Consider the following 26707-nt stretch of genomic DNA (forward strand, 5'->3'; position numbering starts at 1 on the left):
TCCATTTTCAGGTTGAGTGATGAATTTTTGTTGAGTAGCTCCCTCCTTTAAATGGCCTGGACTTGTGGGAGATTCAGCTCTCACTGGAGACTCAACTTCTCTCCCTGGACAGATGATGAAACTCTATGACTTACGATGCCATTTCCAGTGGCTGGGGCTCAAAATGCCCAGCAGTGAGGATTGCTGACACAACCTAATGTGTATCTGACATCAAAAGTGGCTGATTACGTGCACAGGGAAAAGATGCGAGACTGGAAAGGGCCAAGAAGGAATGCAGGCAAGAAGGGAAACCTCACAAGTCTGCATCCAGAATCTTGTAAAATGTTACTTTCAGTCCTAGCACTCCAGAATGTTCATCAGCAGTATCCTACACTGAAACACCACACTGCAGGAGGTCCACCAGGAAAGGAACAAAGTTTACTGTGACAGCTAACCACCACTGCTTTGGACCCAGTAGAAGTCCCACATCAACAAATATAGTTTAGGGAAAGAAGAGAAATGCCCACATGAGAAAAGCAAATGAACACAAGGAACAAATTTAAAAAGAAAATTGGATACTATTACATAAATATGTAAACCTTTTCAGCGAAATATTTTATCATTTACATGAAACAAGTTCTCAAGGTTTTCAGTAAGAAGTCAGAAATAACATTTCCAATTAGGTACTAAAGAAAACAACACAACAGAACACAAACAAACAAAAAACCCCACCCACTAAAAAAACACCACACATCACAAAAAGAAATGACCCTCAATAAATGGGCTTCAAAAGCATGGGAGAATCTTAAACAATCTTTCTGAGCAATGAGATAGCTCCTGATATCCTTCTGCATAACAGTATGTCTCAAGTTACAAGGTTAGAAGATCCAGTCATGTTTGATGCTCAACATGAGTGACATACACAATAAATATACAGAACACAGAAAAAAAGCCCCTCTATATAGCCATCACGTATTTATTGCTTTCTTATTAATCAACTCTTGCTCTTATTAGAGGAACAGGCATTCCCCCTTTGGCAAAGAGTTCTCCAACACAAAAAAACACCCAAAACCCAAACGACCCAACTCCCATTCTCAAAGAAAAAAAAAAAAAGACTAATTCCCCGTGCTCTAATGTTTATGAAGAAAAACAAATAACCATTCTGAAAAAGAAGCCTGCCTTCACAGTCAACTTCCTTTTTTAGTTCTGACATTATAGATTTCTTTTTTACAGATGTTATTACTGATAACATCTGCAGGTCATCAAATAAGTTAAAAAAAAACCTTAAGCATTCCAGATATTAGCCATCCCTGTACAAGGAAACTTCAGTACATTAAATAATGTATCTATTAAATACACACTGTATATATAAGGAGGAGTAAGATCTGGCATCATATACACCCTGGAGATCATATTTGTCATAGTTTCTTTTTCGTATTACCAATCCAACAGTATCATGTCTCTTGTGTAGAAAGTAACCTGTCGGGAATACTAAACCAATTCCTTCTTTAATTAAAATCCTTTGAATTAATTTACAAAATGTGGAAAAACTCAAAAGACTGAAAGGTGACAGGAAAACAGCAATGGTGTGTTACTTTAACCGTCCCAACTGTTTTCAGTAACTGGAGGAAGAACGTGTTCTTAGTCCGATTTATATAGTTGGTGATAATTTGCAACAATATTTCATAGTCTGATGAATATAAAATGCTCAAATTGAAGACTCAAACACATTTTGCAATGCCTAATGATACAAACAGAAAAGAGGAAACCAGTTTTCTGCCCACTTCATATAAATTACCTCCTCGACTGAAATTTGCCTGCTTTTAGTTTTATTAAGAACTAAATTGCAGTTCCTTAACCACCTTTCAATGTCAGTTACTACATTTCAGCTAAGGGTCAGTAACTTCCAGAGGAGTTGTTAAATTGTGAACATCTGTCTACATTCCGACATGGATACAACAAGCCTGAAAAACCTGTAGTTTCTCAGAGGACATGTGCTAAAGAAAAACACTTACTAGCAGCTTAACAGGATAAGTGGTTTACACAACGCTTGTCTCTAAATATTGGCTCTTTAAAGAAGGCTGGGAAATAAATAAATTACATAATTATCCTGGCAGAACCTGAAGGTTAATTGTGTGTAAGGCATGTATGATGATGCTTTGCAAAAGACGTGACAGAATTTGCAGCAATATTTTCAGTAAGTACAGGAAGTTCTGGTAAGAAAAAAAGTTTAAGATACACTGTGAAAAGCAATTTTTCAGCTTGGCAGGACAGAGGCAACTGAAATCACCACATACCCATGAGATGAAAAATAAGGCACATCCCAACAAAACTACTGTCTGTATCTCAAGTGCTTTCATAAAGCCAAAAGATACCCTTTTGTGGAAACTAAGCTCACACTAATAGTTACGTTTTAGATTAATTTCAATAAATATTCACCACCACTCACAAAGATGAGCAGTCCAAAACACCCAGTCTTCATATAATTAAGTCACAGAGTTATTATGAACTGTAAAATTAATGCAGAAATTTTCCTAACAGTATAGGAACTAAAGAATTAAAGACATCAAAGTTTTCTCTCATAAAATATTCAGGGACATTTTTTTCTACAGGAATCTTAGAACTGATTAAGTAGACCATACCACTCTCTTTTAACAGCCTTGTTTTTAGTGTAATCAACAAGAACAGAAGCTACACAAGAGACCCAACCAAGACATATTCATCTACTGCACACTACTTAGTTGTTCAATTGCAAAGATTTCCTGCTTGATTCACAACACGGACAGACCACTGTGTGATGGATGGCCAGGGCCATCCAGGACTAACAGCCATAAAGGAAATGGCACCCAATCCTTCAATGAGGTATTTGCCTGTCATAAATAAAGACATTGGAATAGGTTTAAAACCTCCATAAAACAGGTAGACAAAAGTCTTCTCCAGCTTAAGGAAGCAGCTGTAAGGCTTTACTATTTCATGGTTTTCAGTTGCTCTTTACATTGCTGGAAAGGGATTCAATCACATTCAGAAAGCTCACAGGACTCTTCACTTACCTGAAACAGGGGCAGATACAAGGAAGCTCTGAATGACAGTTTAAGGTAAACTCAACACATGTAGAAGCTCTTAGAGCTCTGTGACAAGACACAAGGTTATCAAATTTGAGCTCTCAAATGTCTGCCGGCATGAATTAACTGTAATCCAAGATCATTTGCTATTTTCTTTCCTCAGCTCATTCTGTACTGGAAGAATGAGTTGAGGAAAACTGCAAAGTAGATTTTCAGTCTCCAAAGAATATAACAAATTACAGGAAAATTATAATATGTATTTATATTGATGCCCTAATAATAATTTTTGCTTTCTTACATCTTTATGCAGAAATATACTGCAAGATGCAGGAAAACTAATCTAAACTACAAAGTTCATTTCATAATTAGAATTTTTAAATAATTGCAAATACTGTAAGGGAAGAATTCCCATGAGTTCTAGCTTGTTTTGAGAGCAATCACCTAAGATCACAACATATACAGGTGAAACTACAGAACATACACAGGGAACACTACAATCTTTATTTCCTTCATACAATATTAGCAAAAGAAAAAAAAGTAATTGTAGTGTAAATGGGGCGGGAAAAGGCCTATCATATGACTAAGGAAATAGGGGATGGAAAACGAAGCAAGGACTTAGTAGTCTTTGGGAGAAAATGTCACACAATAAGCACTTAGGCTACACATTTTCATAATTTATTAAGAAAAAATCCTGCAAAGTAGAAAATAAAAGTAAGACTTACGAGTTCAAAGTATTATCTTGACTTTATTTTTTTTTCACAAAACAAATGATAAAATGATTCAGGAAAGTCCTTTGTGTTCCATGCTTTCCATTGGTTAGCATAATTTTACATATTTTACAAGAAAAAATAAGCAGTTCTTATTTCTACAATGGCTTTTCAGTGACATGTTTTATTTGGATTATAATACTTTTATTAAGTGACCCCTGCTACATTGACGGAACTAGAGGGATACAGTATTGCAGTGCTACATACAAGACACTTAAAAGAACTCCAGAACAGTGGAGTCCAAATGTAATTATATTATTAAAAATATTTATGAATTGCATACCTAAGACATATTTTTCAGGCACTAAGAAAAAAAGAAACAGTTTTAGTGTTCTTAAATATATTTATATTAGTATTGTATGTGATTATTGAAAAAAAATCCCACTACCTTTTTGGTTTACCTAACGTAAAACTCAGCTTTATCTTCTCTACTTCTAGCCATCACAAAGATAAGGAGCTGCATTGTAAGGTGTCAGAGAGACTGAAAACTCACAAGAACTCTGAGCAAACTGGGTAATGGACAGTATACAATCAATAATCAAGGAGTCTTGATCACTTAGTTACACTTTTTTCATTAAGGTGGTAAGCCCAATGTATCCTGAGAATATGAGGCAGATTTAATCTACACTCAAGAAAAGACAAAACACCACAACAAAAAAAAAAACCAAACAAAAAAAGCCCCCTTAATGACCAAAAAAATCCAAAATCACCCAAACCCCACCAAAACAACAGAACTTGTACTAATGTAGTGCAGTTCAGTATTGGAGAGATAGCAGAAAGAGAGCAGAAAGTCAACTAGTATGGGGTGAAGTGAAAATAAAATTGTATTCAACCTACTAAAAACGTAAAGAATTATTTTACTACTTTTTATAAGGGTTGCCAAAAGCAGATCAGAAGCTTAAGTGCTTAAATAATAGGTCATATCATCAAAATAAGGTCACTGTGGTACTTTGGTTGTTTTTTCAAGTGACTATTGGAGCAACGCTTTGCTTTTCTTTTGTTTTTTTTTCTTCCCAGTGGTGCATTTTCATCAGTTGATATTTGTTGGACAAAAAATTAAATTCAACATATGAGTACCAAACAGTGTGCTGAAACAAACAGAAAATAATAAATTCTAAGACACAGACTAAATTTATGCCTTTAAGTCAGTTTACTAAATCTTTTCTCAATATCAACAACGCTTTCAAAAAGGAGTCTGAAAAACTGGCAATTATCAGGACTCACATACAATATATTTCTACGTTAATAACAAGTCTTCAGTATAAACAGCTAAGAAAGACTTAGAATCATAGAATGCACTGAGCAGGAAGAGACTCATCAGGGTCATTCAGTCCAACTCCTGGCCCTGTACAGGGCACTCCAAGAACCAGACCATGTGCCTGAAAGCATTGTCCAAACACTTCTGCTTGGTGCTGCAACGACTGCCCTGGGGAACCTGTTCAAGTGCTCAATCACCCCTTGGGGAAAGAATAATTTTCTGATATCCAGCTTAAACCTCCCCTGACGGAGTCTCATGCCATTTCCTTGAGTCCTGCCATTGGTCAGGAGAGTGAAAGATCAATGCCTGCTCCACCGCTTCCCCTCATGAGGAAGCTGTAACTGCAGTGAGGTCTCCCCTCTTCTCCAGGTTGAACAAACCAAGTGACCTCAGCCATTCCTCATACGGCTTCTCCTCAAGGCCCTTCACCATCTTCACTGCCCATCTCTGGACACTCACCAATAGCTTTCTATCTTTCTTATACTGTGGTGCCCAAAACTGCACACAATATTCAAGGTAAGGTCACCCCGGTGCAGAGCAGAGTGGGACAATCCCCTCCCTCGACCGGCTGACAATGCTTTGCCTGATGTCCCCGAAGGACACAGTTGACCCTCCTGGCTGCCAGGGCACTGCTGACTCATATTCAACTTGCCATTGACCAGGACTCCCAGGTTCATTTCCACAGCACTGCTCTCCAGCCTATCATTGCCTAGTCTATATACACACAACCAGGGTTGCCCCATCCCAGGTGCAGAATCTGGCAGTTTTCGGTATTAAATGTCATACGGTTGTTGACTGCCCAGTTTTCTAATTTGTTGAGATCTCTCTGCAGGCCTCCCTTCCCTGGAGGGAGTCAATAGCTCCTCCCAGTTTGGTGTCACCAGCAAACTTAGTGCTTTTTCCAGTCCTACATCCAGGTTGTTACTGAAGATGTTGAAGAGAACTGGGCCAGGGATGAAGCCCTCAGGCACCCCTCTAGTGACAGGTCACTAGCGTGATGTTACCCCATTTACTGTAACTCTTTGTGCCTGACCTGTGAGCCAGTTGCTCACCCATTATATAACACAGCTATCCAGCTGTGTGCTGGACATTTTGTCCAAAAGGGTACTGTGAGAAACAGTACCCAAAGCTTTGCTGAAGTTCAAAAAGATTACATCAACTGGCCTCCCTTCATCGGTACAGTGGGTTGGTTACCCTGCCACAGAAGAAAACCAGCTTTGACAAGTAGGACTTTCCTCTCAGGAAGTCATGCTGGCTGTGACCAATGACTGCATTGTCCTCCAGGTGTTTTTCAGTACCTCCCAGAATCATCTGCTCCATAACTTCATGAGGCATTGGAGTGAGACAGACAGGCCTGTAGTTTCCGGGCTCCTTCTTGAAAACTGGGACAACCTTTGCCAGCTTCCAGTCAGTTGGGATCTCTCCAGATTCCCAAGACCACTCAAAAAATCATCAAAAAAGCATTGAAATCAGCCAGCTCCTTGAGGATTCTGGGATGAATCCCATCATGCCCCATAGATTTGTAGGGATCCAGCTGGAGCAGCAGATCCCGCATAATTTCACGGTTGACTGGGAGCTGGTCATTCTTGCAGTCATGGTCCTCCAGCTCAGGGCATTGAGACCCCCTTGGTTCATCATCCATGTTGAAGACAGAGGCAAAGAAAACATTAAACACCTCTGCCTTTTCTCTGTCCCTGTTTGTGTGGTGACCATCCGCTTTCTGTAATGGGCAAATGATATTTCTGTACTGTCTATTGCCATTAATATATTTGAAAAAACTTCTTTTATTGTCCCCCACATTTCTGGCCAGCTTCAATTCCAGTTGAGCTTTGGCCACATGAGTTTTCTCCCTACAGCAGCAAGCAGCATCTCTGAATTGTTCTCCCATGTCACTTGATCATGTCACTTGCTTCCACCACTGGGCATACACGTTCCTTTTTCGCCTTGTTTCCAAGGGAAGATCCCTGGTCAGCCAAGCTGGCCTTCTGCCTTGCCTGCTTGACTTCTGACATTTAGGAATTGCCCACTTCTGTGCCCTTTTAGGAGGTGATGCTTAAAAAGTGACCAGCACTGACAGATCCCAGCAACTGAAAAAAACATTTTCCCAAGGGGCTTTATTTAGCTATCTGGAAATTATCTGGAGGGACTGAAATAAAAATCAGCGTAACATTTCTAGTAATACAAGTTCATTGGGTGCCAATAACATCGATCAGTGAAAGAAAAGTAGTTGCTGAAGTAATTTTAAAATTTGTTTTGCTCTCTTGTAATGAGGAAATATCATAAAGTTACTTATATCTTATGTCAAAAAATTAAGTATTAAGTAGCATGAGAACTTCATTTTGCATTTATATGTGCTATCTAGATTTATATATTAATATGAACACTGAGACAAGGAAACTGACCAGCAGTGTTCAGCTTAGAAGACAAACCTGAGTATCAGAGCATGACACCAATGGGTGATTAAAAACTACAAACAGACAAAGAGGACTAGACCTAGCATTCAAACACAAAGAACTGAAGAGCAAGGTCCTAATCAATTTCTTCTGCAAAAATCCTATAGCTGCAAGGACCTTCTAGTAACAAAATAGTAGCTCACCAGGAAAAAAAAAAAATTAAAAAGTTGTTGACTTTGAAGATGTTGATTGGCATTTATTTATCTTTTATAACTATAATGATCTAAAATACAGTTATTTGAATTTATGCAACTCAAAGAACCATGAGAAAGGTATCTTTTACTTCTGAAAGGACTGAAAGTCCTTGGAAAAACCTCATTTGTCCCCAGTGACAACAGAGGAAGCCTCAGTGACTCAAACAGGATGCAGCACGATGTTAGGACTCTGCTACTTTGCGGCAGAATCCCTTCCCCATACACTGTCCCGCCATTTTGTGTCAGCTTTAACAAACTAACTCTCAAATACAACAAGGCAATCTAAGGGGAAGAAAAAAGTGGCCCATTTCATTCAGCTCATTCTGTGGCTGCATGACTGATGACCCGACATGGAAGGAGAGGGATGAGGAAGAACACGTGATCAGATATGGGCAGAAGAGTCAGGGGAAATGACCCCTGCTTCAGGCTGGCACTTCACTACTACGATCAACTGAATTTTAATACTAGTCCAAATTTTCAGACTGTGAGAGATAACTTTCAGAGGGTTGAAGTAAAATAAAAATCATTCCTCAAAATTGTAATCAAAAGCATGAAGAAAAGGCTCATTATTAACATAGAAAAAGAGTCAAAATAAGTACAATTATACAACAAGTAACTAGCACCTTACAGCTGAGCTAATAAGACAATAAGAAGGGGCAAAAAAAAGGTAAATTTTCACAGAAACTTCCATGCATCAGCTGGGAAGAACTTCAGGTATCTTTTTAAGTACAAAAAGGCAATCTCGGAGGCCATAAGGGCATCTGAGAGCTACAAACTACATGTTAAGAAACCACTGGTAGGAAACAGGAGTTGACTCAAGTTCAGCCTCTGCAGCAATAATAACATGTCTATATGACCCAAAGGTAAGAAACTAAAGTCAGTACAGTCAACTCATCAGTAAGGAATCAATATGCAAATATCTCACGGTTGGTTTTGTGCAGTTTTTTATAATAAGAGTAAACAGCAAAGAATTGTGTAATCCAAATATTCTTTTAAATCAAAATGTATCTTTGTTTCCAAGACATTCACTAATAAAGCCTTTTGAAATTTCCAATTTCAAATTTCCATGAGGATAACACATTCTAAACCATGAAACACATTTTGAGGCACAGACATCTACCACAATATTTGGCAAAGAAAAAAAACCATTGAAACAAGAATAAAATCATGATACAAAATAAAGTGATACAGATGTCTATTTTTCGTAATACATACACACGTAGTGAAAAGCTTCAGAATGTATCTTTTAAAAGACTGCTTCCTAACCTTTACAGAACAACATACAATGTACATGAAAAACAGAAAAACAGGGTTGAATAAAGTAACAACTTTTAAGATAAAAAAAGTGCATAAAACTGTTTGGCTGACAGATCAATTATTAATTTTCAAACAATATAATTGAAATTTATTATACAGGAAGAATACCAGATTGCAATACACTCCTATGAAGTTTCATATAGACAACTAAAATTTGATATTTTGTTTGTGTATCCACATAACTATTTTTCTACACATGCAAGTAGCATTCTTTGCATGAGTAGGCATTAATTACTTACGAGTTACATACTTTGTACAGACTATGTAGTTTGCATTTTTTAATACAATTTGTTATCACATACCCATGTGTCAGCATGAACAGGCCTGATGTTGCTGAGAAGCACCTCTTCATAATTTCCATAATCACTGAATTTAACAACTGCAGTTGTCCCAGAAGAATGGAGAGCTTCAATTTCTGCCCGGTAGAACTTAAAAGAGAAATTTTCAAAGGTCATAAAATATTACCAGAAATACGACAAATAGCCAACAATTACCTTTTCAATTACCTTTTCAGATATATATAGTCTTAGATAATGTTTTTAATTCAATTTTACCAGATATTTAACCAGGTATCTTAAACTTCCATATGGCAGACCGCAAAGATATGGTAGAATGTATTTAGAACACTCATTGAGAAAATATGCAGTTTATCAAAGTGGACTAAACACTTAAAAGACTTCTTTTCATTTCTCTAAAAGCAGAACAAATTCATGACTAACACACATGGTGCTGTACAGAGGGAAGCGTTACTGTAAGATGCTTACTTAAAATACACGTATCAGTAAGTCCTTATCAGTCACATACACTGTATATACTTCTATACCTATCCTAGCACATCATAAAATACAACAAAAATACGGTAAAACTCTCCCTTCAAAAAGTCCTTTTTGTAAACACTTGATTTTGTGACATTTATGCAAATACTGTTTTCTTAAAGATACTCAATCACTTTTATTTTGCTGAACACAAAGAAATTACTACATTACTAGTGAAGCTTAGTACTATAACTTATGACATTTCAAAACTGCCCTAGATATGAGCAGCAACAGTTATTGTAACTACCAAGAAAGTAATTACTATCCAAAACACCCCTTCTAATGTGACAAATACACTTCGGATAACGGTCCAGGATTACCTTGCATGTATTCATTTTGCAGGTTTTTACTTTTTTACTTTCCACAATTTCAAAAACTCATCCTACAGTAATTCAAGTATGCTTCTCAAAATTACAAACAATTCAATAATATGGCATTATAGTTCATACTAATTAATCCACTCAAGGTGCAAATTCCTGTTTAAGAGAATCAACTCACTGTATGTTGACATTATGAAAAAACTTGCATGGCTTATCATTTGGTTTAACCATACAAGCAAAAGAGAAAAATGTCATGGTGCTGAGCTCATGCAGACCAATAAAAGGAAAACCACGTATAAGAAATAACATTTAAACAACAACAAAAAAAAGACAGAAAAAGATGTGAATAAAACCTACTCAAAGAATAACAATATTTAAGGTAGCTCCCTTCTCAGATTATTAGAGTCAAAAATCAAAGAAAATACCCAAGAAGAGTGAAAGAGAACTCCTGATCAGATAATGCCAAATCAAAGAAAAAAGTCTAAAACTCTTTTAGCAAAGGAGAAGAAAGCAAAGTGTGATGCTGCAAGAGAAATCATAAAAATGGGAACAATAGCTGAAAAGGAAGTATTTAAACTTCTAAAAAAATCAGTAAAACGAAGCTAACATGCAGCAGAAGTCCTTTGTTCCACAAGTTCTTCAGCTAATAGTTTAGTAGTGCTAATCAAAATTAATCCTTTTGCTGTTTCTTTTCTGTAATGATTGAAATTAAAAGAGGGAGTTTTCTTAAACAGCCCCATTCCTGCATACTCTGGTCTTCCTTTGAGCTACTAAAGGTTGCATGCTGACTTATTGCAGAAAAAAGTATTACACATCTACCATTATGAACTATTGTAGACAGCACAGAATTCTGGTTTTGTTCCGTGGCAAAGAATATGGACATCTATATTCCCCTTCAAATATTTGGCACTTAAGTCAAATGCTTCAATGAGGAGCTTAGTCATCCTAAACTCCACCTATGTGAGAGAAATAAGGACTTGATTTAAGCCCATCAAATTTTCATGTAATAAATATAAGTGATAAAACCCATAAATATAAAAAAAAATAAGAGCCTGAAGCTACCCACAGAAGCACACTATATACCTATGAACAAACCCCATGTCTCTGTAGTAGTGTGCTAAATATCTCCCACATGTGTGTAAGAAAATATTAGAGGTAAAATTTTAGGTATTTCTCATTTTGGCAAAGGCATACCTTGTTGTCTTCCCAATAAAGAGCAAAACATTCATCCCCTGGCCTCCAACTTTTTCCATACTCCATGTGAAGAGATGGTTCTAATATTTTCTCTGGCTTGATGGGTCCAGTTCTCCTTTTGGGACCAGTGTTGTAATACAACATTTTATCATCAAAGGATGGAATTGTAGTGGGTCCTGATGATTTGATGGGTCCTACTCGTCTTCCTTTCTGATGATGCTCAGTATCTCCATTTGGTACAGCATTAAAATTATCAGTTCTGCCGGGATTTTGGTAATCATTATTAACATTAAAATGTTGCTCACTTTTTACCATATAGGTTTCATTACTTATTGTTCGTGCCTTCCTATCAAAAAGATTTTCAGAATTGTGTGTTTGGTTTTCCCTTTTCCCACGTTTCTGGTTATTGTTGCCTGTATTATCTTGAACAGCAGAGTTTTCCTTGTATTCTGTGAAAGACACTCCTTTTCCTATTCTGTTTTGCATATTATTATCCCTTTTTTTGAAAGTAGTATCACCCTGGTGAGTGGCTATGGAATAGCCCAAATCCTTTGGCCTATCATTTCTAGGATAATGTCTGTCACTTCTATTTTTTTCATCCGTCCAATGTTCTAAAGAGCTGTGCCTTTCAGGACCTCTGTTCCTTGATAACGCACTACTTTCCAAAGCCTGCCTTGAATTCTGAAAATCCCTTTGAAAACGAGGGGGTTTTTCGTTCCTCGGTTGTCTCATGTCATTGCGAGAAATGTGTCTTGAATGACTCTCTTTGATACCATTCTGTTCTGTATTCATAACTTTATGCTGTACTTGATGTGGTGGCTGAAATTGCAGTTTTGGTTCTAGAAAGAAAAGAATTATTTCCGTTATTAACATTTCACACCAACATATTTTAAAAGTAGTGTTTCAGACTCTGATAAAGTGACAGCATTCTTTAGAAATGGATGCAGTATTTACCTTTGTGACATGGAAATGGAATGGTGCACAGAAAATTTAGCAGACACATTTGAACTTTAATTTCTGGCATCAGAAAATATACACTAATCTCGGCTGTACTGAACCAAACCACTTACCAGTATGAGAAATGCCAGGCATAAATTTCCAGGTTACTCATCAACAACTCAATTGAATAAGAGCCATTCAAGACAGAAAAATAGAATTCCATCATGGAGAGAGGAAAATGGAGGACAATGAGGAAAAAAAGGGAATACCTCAAATCTAAACTGAAACTTTCTGTAAAAATAACTTGCTAACAGCTATTCAGTGTAAAAGATAAAGGCAAGAATAGAAGTGATAAAATGAACAACTGACAAAATGTAGGTAACAAGGACAGTAACAAAGCCCAGAAGTCTACAGAGATTCTGATCAGTGAGGAACTGCTCAAGAATCATCTTCAAGAGCTTCAAGGAGAACTCAAACAGATGACAATAAAGACAAGATTATTATGAATCGCACAAGAAAGAGGGAACTTGTTGTGGCTTGTTGGAGAGGAGGGGAACTGTGGGTATCTGTGAAACCTTTTATGGAATTACAGGATTTTCAGGCAAATATGGAATTTTTAATGGGTTGTTCAGGTGAACAGCTGAGGGAAGGGAGAGATAAAGATGAGCATAGGAGAAATATGCATGAGAATAATAAAGAAGAAATGAGATTTAACAGGGTAACTGCAAGTAAGTAGGCTCCTGGTAAATACACTCCAGCATGTGATCACTGTAACCTGTCTCTTCTCCTTACTAAATTTCATTTCTAAGTTCTCGATTGTGTGTATGAGGAAACATGTTTTTAAACCTCCTGGCAAAATTGAGACAGGGTAAGCTGAGCACTGGGATGAGGAAGACGTGGCAGCTGAATACTGGAGAGAAAATGGGTCTTGAAAGCCATCTGTCAGAGAGACCACAGATCTGGGCTAACATATGGCCAGACCTCTCCAAGTATGTTCATGTAACCCTCCTACAAACTTCAAGTTGTACTACACAACAAGCTGGGCAAGAGAATCTGAGGCGCCAGAGGTTAAGGAGTTTAAGACAGGAGAGACTCATGTGTATGCATGCATCAGGGTGACTGGGTATGAGATCCACCAGAACACTGTAATTCTGATGGAAAACAAACCCATTACAATGATTCATGCTTATATGAACAATTTTTTGTCATGTGAGTGGCTGCAAAGGTGTCATTCTCTTGCCTGTGACCATACACAGCATCTGGCTATGGATATAGTGTGTGCAAGAGCGCCATGTGCAATGCCTGAGCCCGGTGGGACTGTGCACTCAGGCTTTCATACAATCCTATGGGAAGGAAAAACTAAGAACTTCAGTGCATATGTTACCTTAGAAACAATGAATGTAGATACCTGATAGCAAATATATCAATTTTCATAATTAGATATGACATAGTAAGAGTTAAAATTAAAATGCAAATTTCACCTGGTTTATTTTTTTTAAAGAAACTTCCAAACACATTATTATTAATAGCTCTCACAATATTAACAATTTAATTTAGTAAATTAGCTAGTAAGAATCTGGCTCTATTTTTACATACACCTGATTCAGCATAACTTTTAGAAGTCAGAAATCTTTGACAACAATCTAGTGTTTTTATTTTTTAAAGTGACAGAAGCAGGAACATGATCTTGGTAAAAATACTTCTTACTGCATAATTCATTACTTTGAAATCCATCATGTTTTTAATGCATTATATGTGTATATATAGTACTCAGAAAGAGACGAGAGTTCCATAAACATGCATTTTCATTTTAAAAATTAAAATATTACTTTAAATCTTGTATAATTCAAATTAGACTAAACCCTTTAAATTTAAAAGTACCTCTTTATTTCTTCTTCACAAGCAGCATGTGAAAATACTGTTTTTCATTAGTTTATATCTGTAACTTTTCAGTAAGTATCTTCATTACACTTTTCCACTTCTGTATAATACATAAAAATCTTCAGATTTCCTATGGTCTAGAAAGATTTAACTTCCTAATTAATGAACAGTCTTTGTTCATGACATTCTTAATTTATTCCTCTTCTCCTGTGGTAGTAAAATGCTCGGGCTCCCAGTCTTCCTATTGCCAGCCTAAGCTCTTATGTCTATTCCTGTAATGTTAATTACACATGAAATAACAACTGTTTGATGACTCCTGAGTGTTTACTCCCTTGCATACACCATTAAATAAAAACGTGTATAAAACTCTAACACACTTCATTATAAATCAGCTCATCAAATATTTTGTAACATGAAATGAATTAAAGAAAGCCACTGTTCCAATAGAAAAAAAATGAAATTGGTTTATGACTACATTGGGCATGGTAATACTTTGCCAGGTGGCAGGACTTTAGGTTTGACTTGGACTACATGTTTCCTCTTGAGGGCTATCCTTTGTCCTTTGTCTAAATGAATAAACATTTCCTGAGCTGAGATGGGTAGTCATCTAGGAAACATCTAGTACAGCCAAGGACTCTATACAACTGCAACACAAAAGCACGCCAAGCTATTATACTTTAATTAAAGCTTTGAGAGAAAACCAAAATATATTCTTCAGTAACTGGAAAAAGTTTACTGAAATTTCTATTCAATTTCATAGCATGTAATAAGAAATTTTACCTATTGTCTACCCTACATAATGTGATCATAATACAAAAGCAACAAAGTGACCCGTTAGATCTTTCCATTACAGATTTTTTTTAGATAGTAAAGTTAAGTTAAAATAATACTACCTGTTAGACAGCAAGAAAAGTGACTAGAGAATTGCAAAACAGTGAACAAGAGCTGCTTCTTTCTACGTCTCTTTACTGTGATATGCAAAGACTGCTCAGAAAACACCTGAAAATTTTCTACTCTAAGCTTAAGGTATGTAAAATCCAATAAACTTATGATTCCTACAGACATGCAGTTATTGTGCTAAAAGTTTCCCTGGGGACTACATCATAAGCAACAGCCTTGACCAAGCATTACATGTTAACCCAGTGTTTAATGTACAAGCACAAACCATTTCCAAACTGTCAAATAACAGTAATTCATATTTTGGCAACCATAGCTAACCAAAAAGCCTGGAGATGAGAATAGTTCTGGTTCTTCGTGTACTTGTGATGTCTGGCCTGATCACCAAAAAACTGAAGGGATTCTAAAGTTTCTCTAAGAAAAAAAGTTAAGCAACAGATTGTCTATTTCAACTGCTATTCCTTCCTTCTACTCCTTGCCCCAACTCCAACAAACCATTAGCTGACATTCCCAGAAAAGCCATGTTTCCTACAGGGAAACAAATAATAATTTGCCAATTAAGATTTGGTAAGCCCCTTTCAAACAATGAGACATGTTAACCCAGTCATCACCATTTTAATCAGAGGTTTGGGAACAAGGTCTGCAAAAAAATATATTTCAAAATTAAAGACAAGGCTTTCGTCAGCTACTGGGAAGCTTTAAGATGACGACTAGCATTTGCCAGTTTGAAACCCTCACTCAGTTATTTTACTCATTTCAGCTTTTGTATGTGATGACGCAAGAAGACTGTACAGAACCAATCACATTCCCTTGAGTACAAGAAACCAGCAGGACCTGCTGCTCTTGGAAATCCAGCCAATGTTATAAAGCACTAGTCCATGCACAATGGAATTTAATAAGTACGGTTTCCTGGGGCTCTCTCCTGTGGATTTTATCATGTTTAATAATGTGGTTAAATTCAAAGACTGTGGCCCTTCCCACAGTCAATGGTGGCAATGATTTGGGTTTCTCCTTTCAAACTGAGTAATATTTTTATGTAACTGTATAGAAGAGACAGCTCCAGGGCATGTTCTATCTCATACTGCACAACAGTTTAAAGAATTAAAAGAAAATTAATGATACATTTCATGCCATGGAGTGAAAATCCTATTAGTCAATAGCTTTGTCAAGTTAGATAAACATCAACATAATTCTTCCTAAAATGTAGTAACACTGACGAACTGGAAACTGAGTTCAGGTTTCTGTTAAACAAAACAAATACAAGCTGAGGAGGAGGGTGATAACAAAGAAGTGGAAAAAAAATCCATAACATTCTACTGTTGCATTCACTATAAACTTTAACTCACAGGATTAAAGGACTGGAAGAAGAACTGATATTTTTTATTATTCTTTCAAACGTATGAAATTTACTATCTTTTTTTTTCATGTTTATAGAAAAAATAAAAATACAAGCCTCCTAACATATGTCACCAATGTTAACATATGGCTAAAACAAATATAAGTTATTTTCTTGATATTCAGAATTAACACTGACTGAAGTTCAGTTTTAAAAGTAAAGTTGAATAACAAACATGACTAGTATTCAGCTTGGATCTCTTGTCATAGGGCACCATGTTTGTTGAAAACATGGCTACTAAATGGCAAATTCCAAGGGTTATAAACTTCCTTTTAACTCCAGAAAGTCAGACTTTTTTTCCATTCCAAGTGCTCTCACTCCCAGATATTCAAATAAATTGTGTGACCACAAAATGAAATAAATATCTTTTAACTGCACTGCATTGCATTACCAATTTATTTCAAACTTTAACTTATTTGGAAATATATAAAGTATATTGCCCATTTTTCCATAATACTACAGTCAGAGCTCTTGGTACTGTTTTGTTCTCCCCGATAAACCTTGTGTTTACTTATTTAAGCTGGCAAAGAAGGAAGAACTGTTCCTCACAACAAAAGAAAAAAGTAAGAAGGAAATCAATGGAAAAATCTTTTGTGTTCAGTAGCAGAAATAATCCAAATGCAAGCAAAGGCAGCTAGTTGACAGCAATTTTGTCTACTACTTTTGCAGTCAGGAGGATTGTCTTGCCAATCAAAACTCCAACTGCTTAATTTCAGCATAGAAACATTTTCATAGCTGCCACCAACCATTCCCTGTTAAAAATAAATAAATAAATATGCAGTAAAAAATTTGATACATTTAATTCTTTGCATTTCATTTAAACAAACTATGTTTACTGTATGCTATGTTTTACATTTAAAGAACTAGCAGATCATGGTGTCAGGTATTTAATACTTTTGACTGCTGTAATTACTTCAAACAGTATTTCATTAACTGGAAAAAAGGAGATAAAAACATCACAAGACACCATTTAGGGGGCTAAGGACTAACAATGTGCTTTCTTACAACTAATTTCTAGTTCTAAAAAAACTAACAAAAAGCACAAACACTGAACAAGAAAATTAATGTACTATTTTATCTCTAAAAAGGAATAGAACTATCCCCTAAAAAACCACAAAGGTATTTCCATTCATAAATGTTTTTCTACTTGGTCTAAATCCAAGTATGAAAAGATACCAAGGCAAAGATAAAAAATTCAACAACTGTTCTGCAGTGTCTGTTCACAAAAGGAAGCACCCACCCTAGTGAATTTAGAAATTCTCTGCAGTACTGAGGTTTCAGGTGCAATTAGAAATGGTATGCAAGAAAAATAAGGAGGGATGCACAGAGGAAAGCAAATCAATCCTCTGCGTACTTGAAAAGAAACAGACACTTTCCCCAGATCACAATAAGCAGGTTTTGAAGAAAATGAGGCATAGCACAGAATTTAAAAATATATAGCTCAGTTCAGCAAAACTGCCTTTTGTTTTTTGGTTTCTACAAAGATTTTTGGTCATTTAGAAGAGATTACAATCTGTCTGAAGTGTACAGAAGTCTAATGCTTGCGATAATGATAAATACAGCCACCCCAGGTAATCATAGCCTCTTAATCACATGCATTCATTTATTCAAGACCAGTATCCCCACAAAAAGGCCATCTCTCTGAATATCTAAGAAATAATATGGGATTTTAGTGACCATATAGGACAGCGAGGTGCCAGAAACAGTGCAGAACACAGACCTGGCAGAATGATCTTCTTTTATATGTAGCACAGTACAGCCTTTGGTGAATATAAATGGTGAAAAGCTTGTCAGCCTGGGCCCTCCTTTGTGCATTACTGTGCAGGAAAATCAGTGAAGACACCTTACTTCTGGATACGTAACTTTACATATTTGAGTTGTTTCGATCAGTTTCCAAAACATGCCTTTCATTTCTGAACAGTATTTTTCCAATTCCAAGTGCAACTACACGTGTCTACTGCTAACAGCTGACAGGATCAAATGAAACTTAAAGGTACTATTAATATATATATATCCTGTTTTCTGCAGTCACTTGGATGCAGACTTCATAATAAAAGAGTTCACAGTGCTAAGTATGGTCACTGCACATACATCACTCTGCAAACACTTTTAATATTCCCATTATCTCAGTTTGAGTGGAACTTAAGACAAGTAATAATTAAGAATTTAACTGAGATGATTTTCAACCACAGAGGCAGAAGAAAACCAGCAGAAAAATGTCAGAAAATTTACTTTCAATATATGATTTCAAGAATGTGTTCAAATGCATGAAACTGCAATGTTTTTCTCAAACTTGGCAAGGAAAAAAACACTTTTAAAAAAATACACATGTCTACATATTTCTTGAACAAATCCATTTGAAATAGACTCTGCAGGACAAAACCAAAACCTGGCATAGAAACAGAGATACAATCCCATGGGCTTGTACACGTTCAGTAAGGAAAATAAAAACTAACAACATGAAACTAAACAATCACTTCAATGCCTTACAAATTACAAGTATAACAACACCTTTTTCTTTTCCAGAAGAAAAAAAAAATCACAAAATAATCAGAACATTTTCCAAACTCTTCAAAAATGCCAATAAGTCTGATTTGGTTTTATTTTTCAGAAAAGCATAATTCAGAAATAGCATACTGCATATTAATCACTCAGATAAAGCTACAAAAAACAGCATAGTGGTAAAAAAACCACAAAACCAAAACCCCTATGTCATTCTAGAAAATATGCCACAGAACCTTTGGCAATTGAAGGAGTATAAGGAGTATAAAACCTTTACAAAGTTTTAATAGAATTATTTACGGAATCTTTTTACTTTTGTTTAGGAGGGAAAACAGCAACATGTATTTATCTTCAGAACACAGCATTGAAGATTATAAACTGAAATACCTATAACTAATATAACCATTTCTTTACTGACAACACTATGCTTTATTGCCTACATACATGTACTAAATCCCAAGGATCATACAAGTCCCCCATAGCAATCAGCAATACCATTTTGAAAGAACCAATTCACTCATTTCACAAGTCTTGGTAAACTACTGCTACTTACTTACTATAAAATTATTGACAATAAGTAAGTTATATAACCCACAGGGATTATTTCTATTATTTTCCTTTAAATGTCTTTAAATAACACATAAAAGCCTTGTCTAATCTCTCAATATAAGCACTAAATGTATCCAAAGAAAAATCAATGTTTACAATGTAAATGAAAACCACTACCACTGTTTTCATTTCTGTTCACTGGAAAAATCTAACTCATTTTTGGTAACTCAAATGAGTTGCCAAGATATATCTCAAGCAGCATTCCCTCTACCTGCTTTCTGAAAACGCTGAATAGCTTACTAAATTTTAACAGCTAACACAGAATGCTTGTGTATTTGAAAGGTATTTTCTTTGAATATTTTAGATTTCTGGCAAATACAGCAAAGACTCATGATATCCTGAGTGAAGAGTCATGATTCAGGAAGAATCCAATCAGATTAACAAACTGTGATTTATGTCACTTTATTTCAAATTATTAACTTTTAGACATCTAAACACCACAGTGCAATTCATTTGACCTTTCTTCAAAGGAGAAGAAGAGCTCTTCAAGCACTCTTTTTTTTCATGACTGAGTGTAGAGGAAGTTCTAGGAATCATTTTCAGATTACATAGTTTGGCAAAAGAATTTCACCAACACTGTCCCACATTCATTCCAGATACATTACTTTCAGCAACTTACCCTCTACTGTTAGAGTACCCATTTTGGATTCCAAGAAATCAAACAGTGTGCTTGGTGCAGATGGTCTGGCATTTCCTAGCTCTTCTTCGTCTTCAGGTCTTATTCGGCCTCGTCCCTTCCCTTTACCTGTAAACCAAAGCATTTTATGAAAAAGGAATAAATTAAAAAAAAAGTAGACACTTTTTCATTTGATTTATGAAATATTTGTATTTTCTGTCTTTAAAAAATTCCATCACAGACAAAATAGAAAGAACCGGGGAGAACATTTTTACAATAACATAGGAGAGATTTAGATTAGATGTTATGAAGAAATTCTTTACTGTGAGGGTGGTGAGGCACTGGAACAGGCTGTCCAGAGAAGCTGTGGATGCCCCATCTCTGGAAGTGTTCAAGGCCAGGTTGATGGGTCCCTGGGCAACCTGGTCTAGTAGGTGGCATCCCTGCCCATGGTGGGAGGTTAGAACAAGTTGAACTTTAAGGTCCCTTCCAACCTCTGCCTTTCTGTGATTCTAGGATACACGTATTTCCCATTTAAGGATATTCAAATCTGTGACTTCCAAAAATTTTGACATGAATACAATACACAGAGGGTATGTGCAATGCATTCTAACTTGAAGAAAAAACCATGCAGATATATCCCTCTATAACTACAGTAGTAATCCACCATACACAAAGTCCTTTGTTTGTGAACACTATTGTAAAGTATCTTTTTGCAAGTTTTACCTCTAGGTGGTGGTCCCTGAATGGGTTTCTGTTTACTGTTGTTCAGAAGAAAATTTAATGCTGCCTCTAGGCTGTTACTGTTATCCATAAGTGCCTGTCTTGCTGCTTCTTTGCTGAAACCCATTTCTGTTATGTGTTTTAGAGCCTTTTCATCAACCTGAAATAAAAGGTGCACACACAACTAATAAGTATAACAAAGATTCTATAAACTCACCAGATTTTACATGAAATTTTCTTTAATTTTAACTGAAACAGTATTTCTTATTTAATTGATGATAAGTATTTCAGTTTTATATAAAATCCTCACATACAATCTTTCTTAGGTTCAAACCACCAGGTAATAAAGGTTGTTTTTTTAAATATTACTATGATTTTTGATTAATTATTTTTCAGTTCTACTATTATGTGCTTTCAAGCACAAATTCCCCTAGTTCAGATGAAAATTAAAAGGAATATCTCAAAATAATAGTGGCTCCAAAACTAGACATTTGCTCCCATTTGAGCCCTTTCACAACTTCTACAGACAATACAAACCCCAGTTACGCACATCTTAAAACATGAAGAAAATATAATTGGCTAAAGGTTTTGTAGAAGAAAGCAAAGAAATAAAAACAATTTGCTTCTGCAGAAATGCAGACTTTGTTATCTTAAATTGCATAGAGCGTGATGACAAGAATGTAAAGCAGGCATCACAAAGTGTTAAGTACAGAAAACAGCCTTACAGCTGCACTGTGTTTTAAAGCACTCAAGTGAAAACTGCCTCTTCCAGTGCAGACAGACTTACATGCAATCAACATGAAATGGACTAGGCCCTCTGCCTTTCCTCATCCAATACCCAATCACTTACTGGAACAGATATAACAAAAACATTTCTTATCTGGAATGCCATGAATATAAAATTATATCTGCAGGTTCCCAAAGAGCCGTATCATGACTCTCCAGAAAAAACTGAAACTCCTATCTATCTCAGTAAGGTACAGAAGTGCCTTAAGTATTCCGAGCAGACTTCAAAATTAATTGAAAGGAAAGTCATTATTCCTCGAGGTATTCTGATTTTATTCTTGTTATATTTGGGTTTTGGTTTTGAGTAGTACCCATTTAAGATTCTGTTTAATTCTTCCACCTTACCAGTTCTCGGTAGACACCTTCATTCTTCCCCTCAGGCTTTGAGATCTTCTCCTTCTGGAACAGTTCCCTGTTGCGATTCCCTCCAGCACTCACAATGAGGTTACTTCTGCTACTCCCACCACCGCCTCCAAATGTCTTGGTCTTTAAATAAGCACAAAAATAACATTTCAACAAATAGAAGTTACAAAAATAAATCTCAATATTTAGCTAGTAGAAAAAGTGCAGTAAATTTGTTGCAGCAGTATTTTTCATGATTAGGCTTTGCATCAACACATAAAGCACTAATTTACACACACACACACACACACACACAAAGATTAATTTATTAGGTAGGTAATTTTTTCCCCTGTGCCCAAAGGAGGCTGTAAAAAGGGTACATAATTCTAGTTTTTATGACTTCAAAAGCAGATTTGAAAGATATACTAAAAGGAAAACCAAAGGAGGACATAAAAACCTGACACATTAGAACTAAATTTCCTAGCTATTCCTTCAGACCAAGTGCAGAGAATCATGGGGTTTTTGAGAACTGAAAAAAACAGATCAAAATTGATAACCTGCATTTACTACTGAAATCTTAGTAGATAAATTGTAAACTCCACATTTTTTTAATAGTGGTATCAAAATCATACCTGTAATAAGACATTATGATACCTCTATTAGCTTTATTTACATAAGGACATAGACATTAGTCGAAAAGGACTCTATTTCTGATTCATCTTTTTGAAGATACAGAAGTAGAATTATAAGAAGGCAAATATCAGAACGCATTTGTCATTTAAGAGAGAAATACTTAAAATAACAAGAAAAGACCAACAAGGTAAGTAAAATGGTGCAACACATGCATTCTAACCTCCTTGCTCTTTGCTACTTCAGCAATAGCAGCTGTTCTCTGCTTTTCAAATTCATCATTGTCCACAACAGTTTTTACAGTATTTGTCATTTGCAGAGTCTTTCTGCGATCCAGGTCTCTGCTATCCACTTGCACATGAGATGCACATTTCTGAAAATGCAAAAGAATTTTTTAGTTAACTCTTCTGCCTAACTGCAGTTAAAAAAGACCAAAGTACTATTCCATTAGAGTAGCACAACTTATGATAAAGAATATGATCACAAAAATGTACACTTAGGACATCTAGATCTGTCTTTGCTAAAAGCACATTCCCCTTGTCCACCTGAAAGGCGAAAAGAGCCTTTTAAATTTTAAGCTTAGTTCATGACTTATCTGGCAAGATTCTTGGAAATACCTTTGGCATTTAGGAAGGGAGTTAGTGGTTACATGATCTGACCGGAACAATCAAAGGCTCCACATACTAAATAAAATTAAGCTTGAAATTGAGAGGAAAAGTCAAATAGAAAATGGTGTAACAAAATTACAGGATTAACAATTTTTCTTTCCAAACAGGGACATTTCTTTATATCCAAGTCATCATGGTCCTAAGGTGTTTTGATAGCATTTACCTAACTACAACCAGGTACCCTAGATATCATAATACAAGTTTTTTTCATGAAATGAGGAAGAGAAGTACATTATACCTGCCCAAAAGGTACAAAAGGAGGAGGACCGCCTTCTGTTCCAATGTTACTCCTATTGTGTTTTGCCAAACTCTGTAAAAGAAAACTGATGATTGACAAATTGCTAACAGAATACAGATCATATATTAAATGTCTCTATTTCAGAAAGTCTATGAAACTTTCAAGATGAACATTTTAAGCACAAAAAAAATTATTTTATTATTTAATTAATTATTTAATTATTTTATTCAAATCCTGGGGTATTTAAGAGGTTCGGATGAGGCACAGAGAAATGAAAATTATGGCATTCTGCATACTCATTGAGGCAACACACATAGACCAAATATAGAAAATTCAGTTATATACCAAAATCTACACTAATAGAGCAAAGCAGCGCACAAACTGGCAGCAGATGTTTCTTTACACAGTGCCCAGTGAACTTGCTGCCATTAGAAATTCTACAGGGACACAGACTCAGCATGTTTAAGAAGGGATTGGACCACTTCCACATAGAGAAGGTAAGGTTCAGAGGGATCTTACCAATCTACACAAACACCTGAAGGGAGGATATAAAGAGAATAGAACCAGGCTCTTTGCAGTGGTGCCCAGTGAGACAAAAAGACAATAGGCAGAAACTTCAACATAAAGGCTCCCTCTGAACACCAGACAGCACTTTTTTTACTGAAGGTGACTGAACACTAGCACAAGTTGCTCAGGGCAGTTGTGGAGTCCCCATCCTTGGCAATATGATACTCTAAAGCTGCCAGGACACTGTCCTGGACAACTGGCTTTAAATGTCCCTGATGGAGCCAAATGACCTCCAGGCTCAATGACTCTCTGAAATTCACAATCTCATGCATAAGCAAACACAGAAAGGATTAGTCAGAATTCCATCCCCTGGTAAAACATAACACAGAAATTCTAGATGACAAGGCTATATAAGAGCTCAGGCTATGCTCTCTGCCTAAAAAAGATCTCCTTTTGCCACTGCAGGAAACAAAATACTATGTTACCTGGAAATTTTCCCAACAACCTTATAAGAAGTACAGTATATATGTGAAATTGATCAGGAGGTCTTTGGATCACAAAGACCATAACAGTAAGCACAACAATTACTGACACACAACATTAATAGAACAAGTGCTCTAAACTCTTAGGCATAATCAGACAATCAGCGACCTAGGCCTGAAAACACAGCACTCTCCAATAATACAGTTACTTGTTGCCAACAACAGCAAAAAGACGGAGTTGTAAAACATTGTGGTAAAATATCTGTTCGTAAGTTGATAAAAGTTTTTCTCTTTCTCTGCAAGTTACGAAAACAGCAGAAACCTGGAGGAGAATGAAATTCACTCGAATTGACATTTGGTTATGTGTTAATTATGGTATATTACATAAAAATATTTGGTTTCAGAAGTGGAAAACATAAGAAGAGGTCCTTAATGCTGTTAAAATGCTCAAAAATTGCATTTCCTATATTGTATCTATTTTATCATCTTCATTTCTTATTGCCCTTTTTCCCTTACTGAACAGTCATCCGTGATTACATAAATCATTTATTACTCTCCACTGGTAGAAACAGTATTAATTACTTAAGGCTATATATGACATATTTATTACCTTGATGTAAAATTGATTTAAATCCATCATGTGAGAACTGTAGTATAAACGTGAACATGCTTTAAGCCATGACATTATCAGAGAATTTCTTAGACTAAGTAATGGATCAATTTAGCTAATACATACCAAATAAAAATTTTCAGTCCACTCCTTTCAATTTAACTACTTTTATTCAGCAGCCAAAGACCACTTTCTAAATCATTTATGGTTATTAATTCCTTTCAAGGCTGAAAAAAAATAATGCTTTTCCTCATGCCTTGGAGAGAAAAACACTGATAAAGTATTCCATAAATTATTCAAAACAAAGCACTTAGAAGTGCAAAAATCACAAAATTTTTCTACTTTAGTTTCAATCAGTTCACTTAAAGTGCTGCCTTAGAATTACAAGCTAACCAAGGGCTAATCACTGTAGCATGTTGATACCTTCCTGTATCTATTAACTGAAGAACCACAGTACAAGAGCGATTTCATGGTCAAGCTGCTTCACTTCCCCAGGGCAGACACTCTAAGCCCAATAAACCCTACACTTTTTCTGGGGTTTTTATTCACTTGTCTGTCTGTTTGTGCCTAGAGAAATGCAGGCAATTTTGGAACAAATACCCATACTGAGTCAATTTATAAATAAAAGAAAATATTACGTGCTAGCCTAAGAACTCAAGCATCAGATCACAGTTAATTTCTCATATCCTATAATTAGGAAGGATATGCTGAAGTTTAAGGTTACAGGATTTTTTCTTTTCTTTCCCAAATCAGAATCACAAAAACACACAGAAGAAAAACCGTTCCAATCTACCACGCAAACATGTAAATGGGCAAACAACAAAAAAAGCACTTAAAACTGGCTGCCTATTTATTAACATTTAGCCACATGGACTTTGAATCAGAACCATTTATTGCATAAAATTATTATCCATAATGAAAGAATTTTAATGCTGTAATGGTATATAAGAGCTCTGACACTTTCTTCCCAAGTCATACTGCCTGCTGAGAAGTGAGAGCAGCTGCTTTGGAAAGGAAATTTCGTATTGCATCGATTACAAAGCAACCTGGCAACAAGAACAATATTTCTTAACTTACAATTAAATTTGCTCATAGCACAGCAGTAACTATCATTTATAATAAACTTTGTTACAAATACATTTAGTATGGGTTTTTTACTCTTTTTGCTGTATTTGCATTGTGATATTAAAACCTGTTTCCTAGGGACTCTCTTAAGAAACATTTACAACATGAGACTGAATTAGATACTATATGCTATTATGTCCTCATACTTCTCTCTAATATGCATTTTGAAGTATACATAAAACTACTCCCTTTTCCCACCAGGTAGCCTCAATATTTAGCCTCACCTTCACCAAAATAGAAGAATCATAAGGTATACAACAGAACTTCATTTTTAGATAATCTGTAATTCAACAGATCCTGTTTTAAAAATATAAGAGCCTACCAAACAGTGTGACTAATCATCTCAGCAAAATTTGCTTCAAACTTCACTTACATATTGTCTGATATTTTGATTAAT

General features: G+C 35.8%; 1 protein-coding gene across 2 annotated transcripts in view; it reads right to left on the minus strand.

Annotated features, from left to right (window-relative positions):
- The window catches only part of TDRD3 (tudor domain containing 3), a 104053-nt gene that overhangs the window by 13987 nt on the left and 63359 nt on the right, over positions 1–26707 (minus strand). Inside the window, exons 6-13 of one of the 2 annotated variants that reach the window (XM_071550256.1) lie at positions 23587–23658; positions 22904–23053; positions 22054–22194; positions 20926–21082; positions 20203–20328; positions 11360–12198; positions 9333–9458; positions 3743–4896 (exon numbers count right to left, since the gene is read on the minus strand). In XM_071550256.1, the coding sequence (XP_071406357.1) occupies positions 4771–4896; positions 9333–9458; positions 11360–12198; positions 20203–20328; positions 20926–21082; positions 22054–22194; positions 22904–23053; positions 23587–23658 (1737 nt within the window). In that variant the 3' untranslated portion in view covers positions 3743–4770. Of the gene's footprint in view, positions 1–3742; positions 4897–9332; positions 9459–11359; positions 12199–20202; positions 20329–20925; positions 21083–22053; positions 22195–22903; positions 23054–23586; positions 23659–26707 lie in introns of those variants that run through there. The other variant, XM_071550266.1, reaches the window with a different exon arrangement.

The sequence above is a fragment of the Pithys albifrons genome, chromosome 1, assembly GCF_047495875.1.
Source record: "Pithys albifrons albifrons isolate INPA30051 chromosome 1, PitAlb_v1, whole genome shotgun sequence".
NCBI classification, from domain to species: domain Eukaryota; kingdom Metazoa; phylum Chordata; class Aves; order Passeriformes; family Thamnophilidae; genus Pithys; species Pithys albifrons.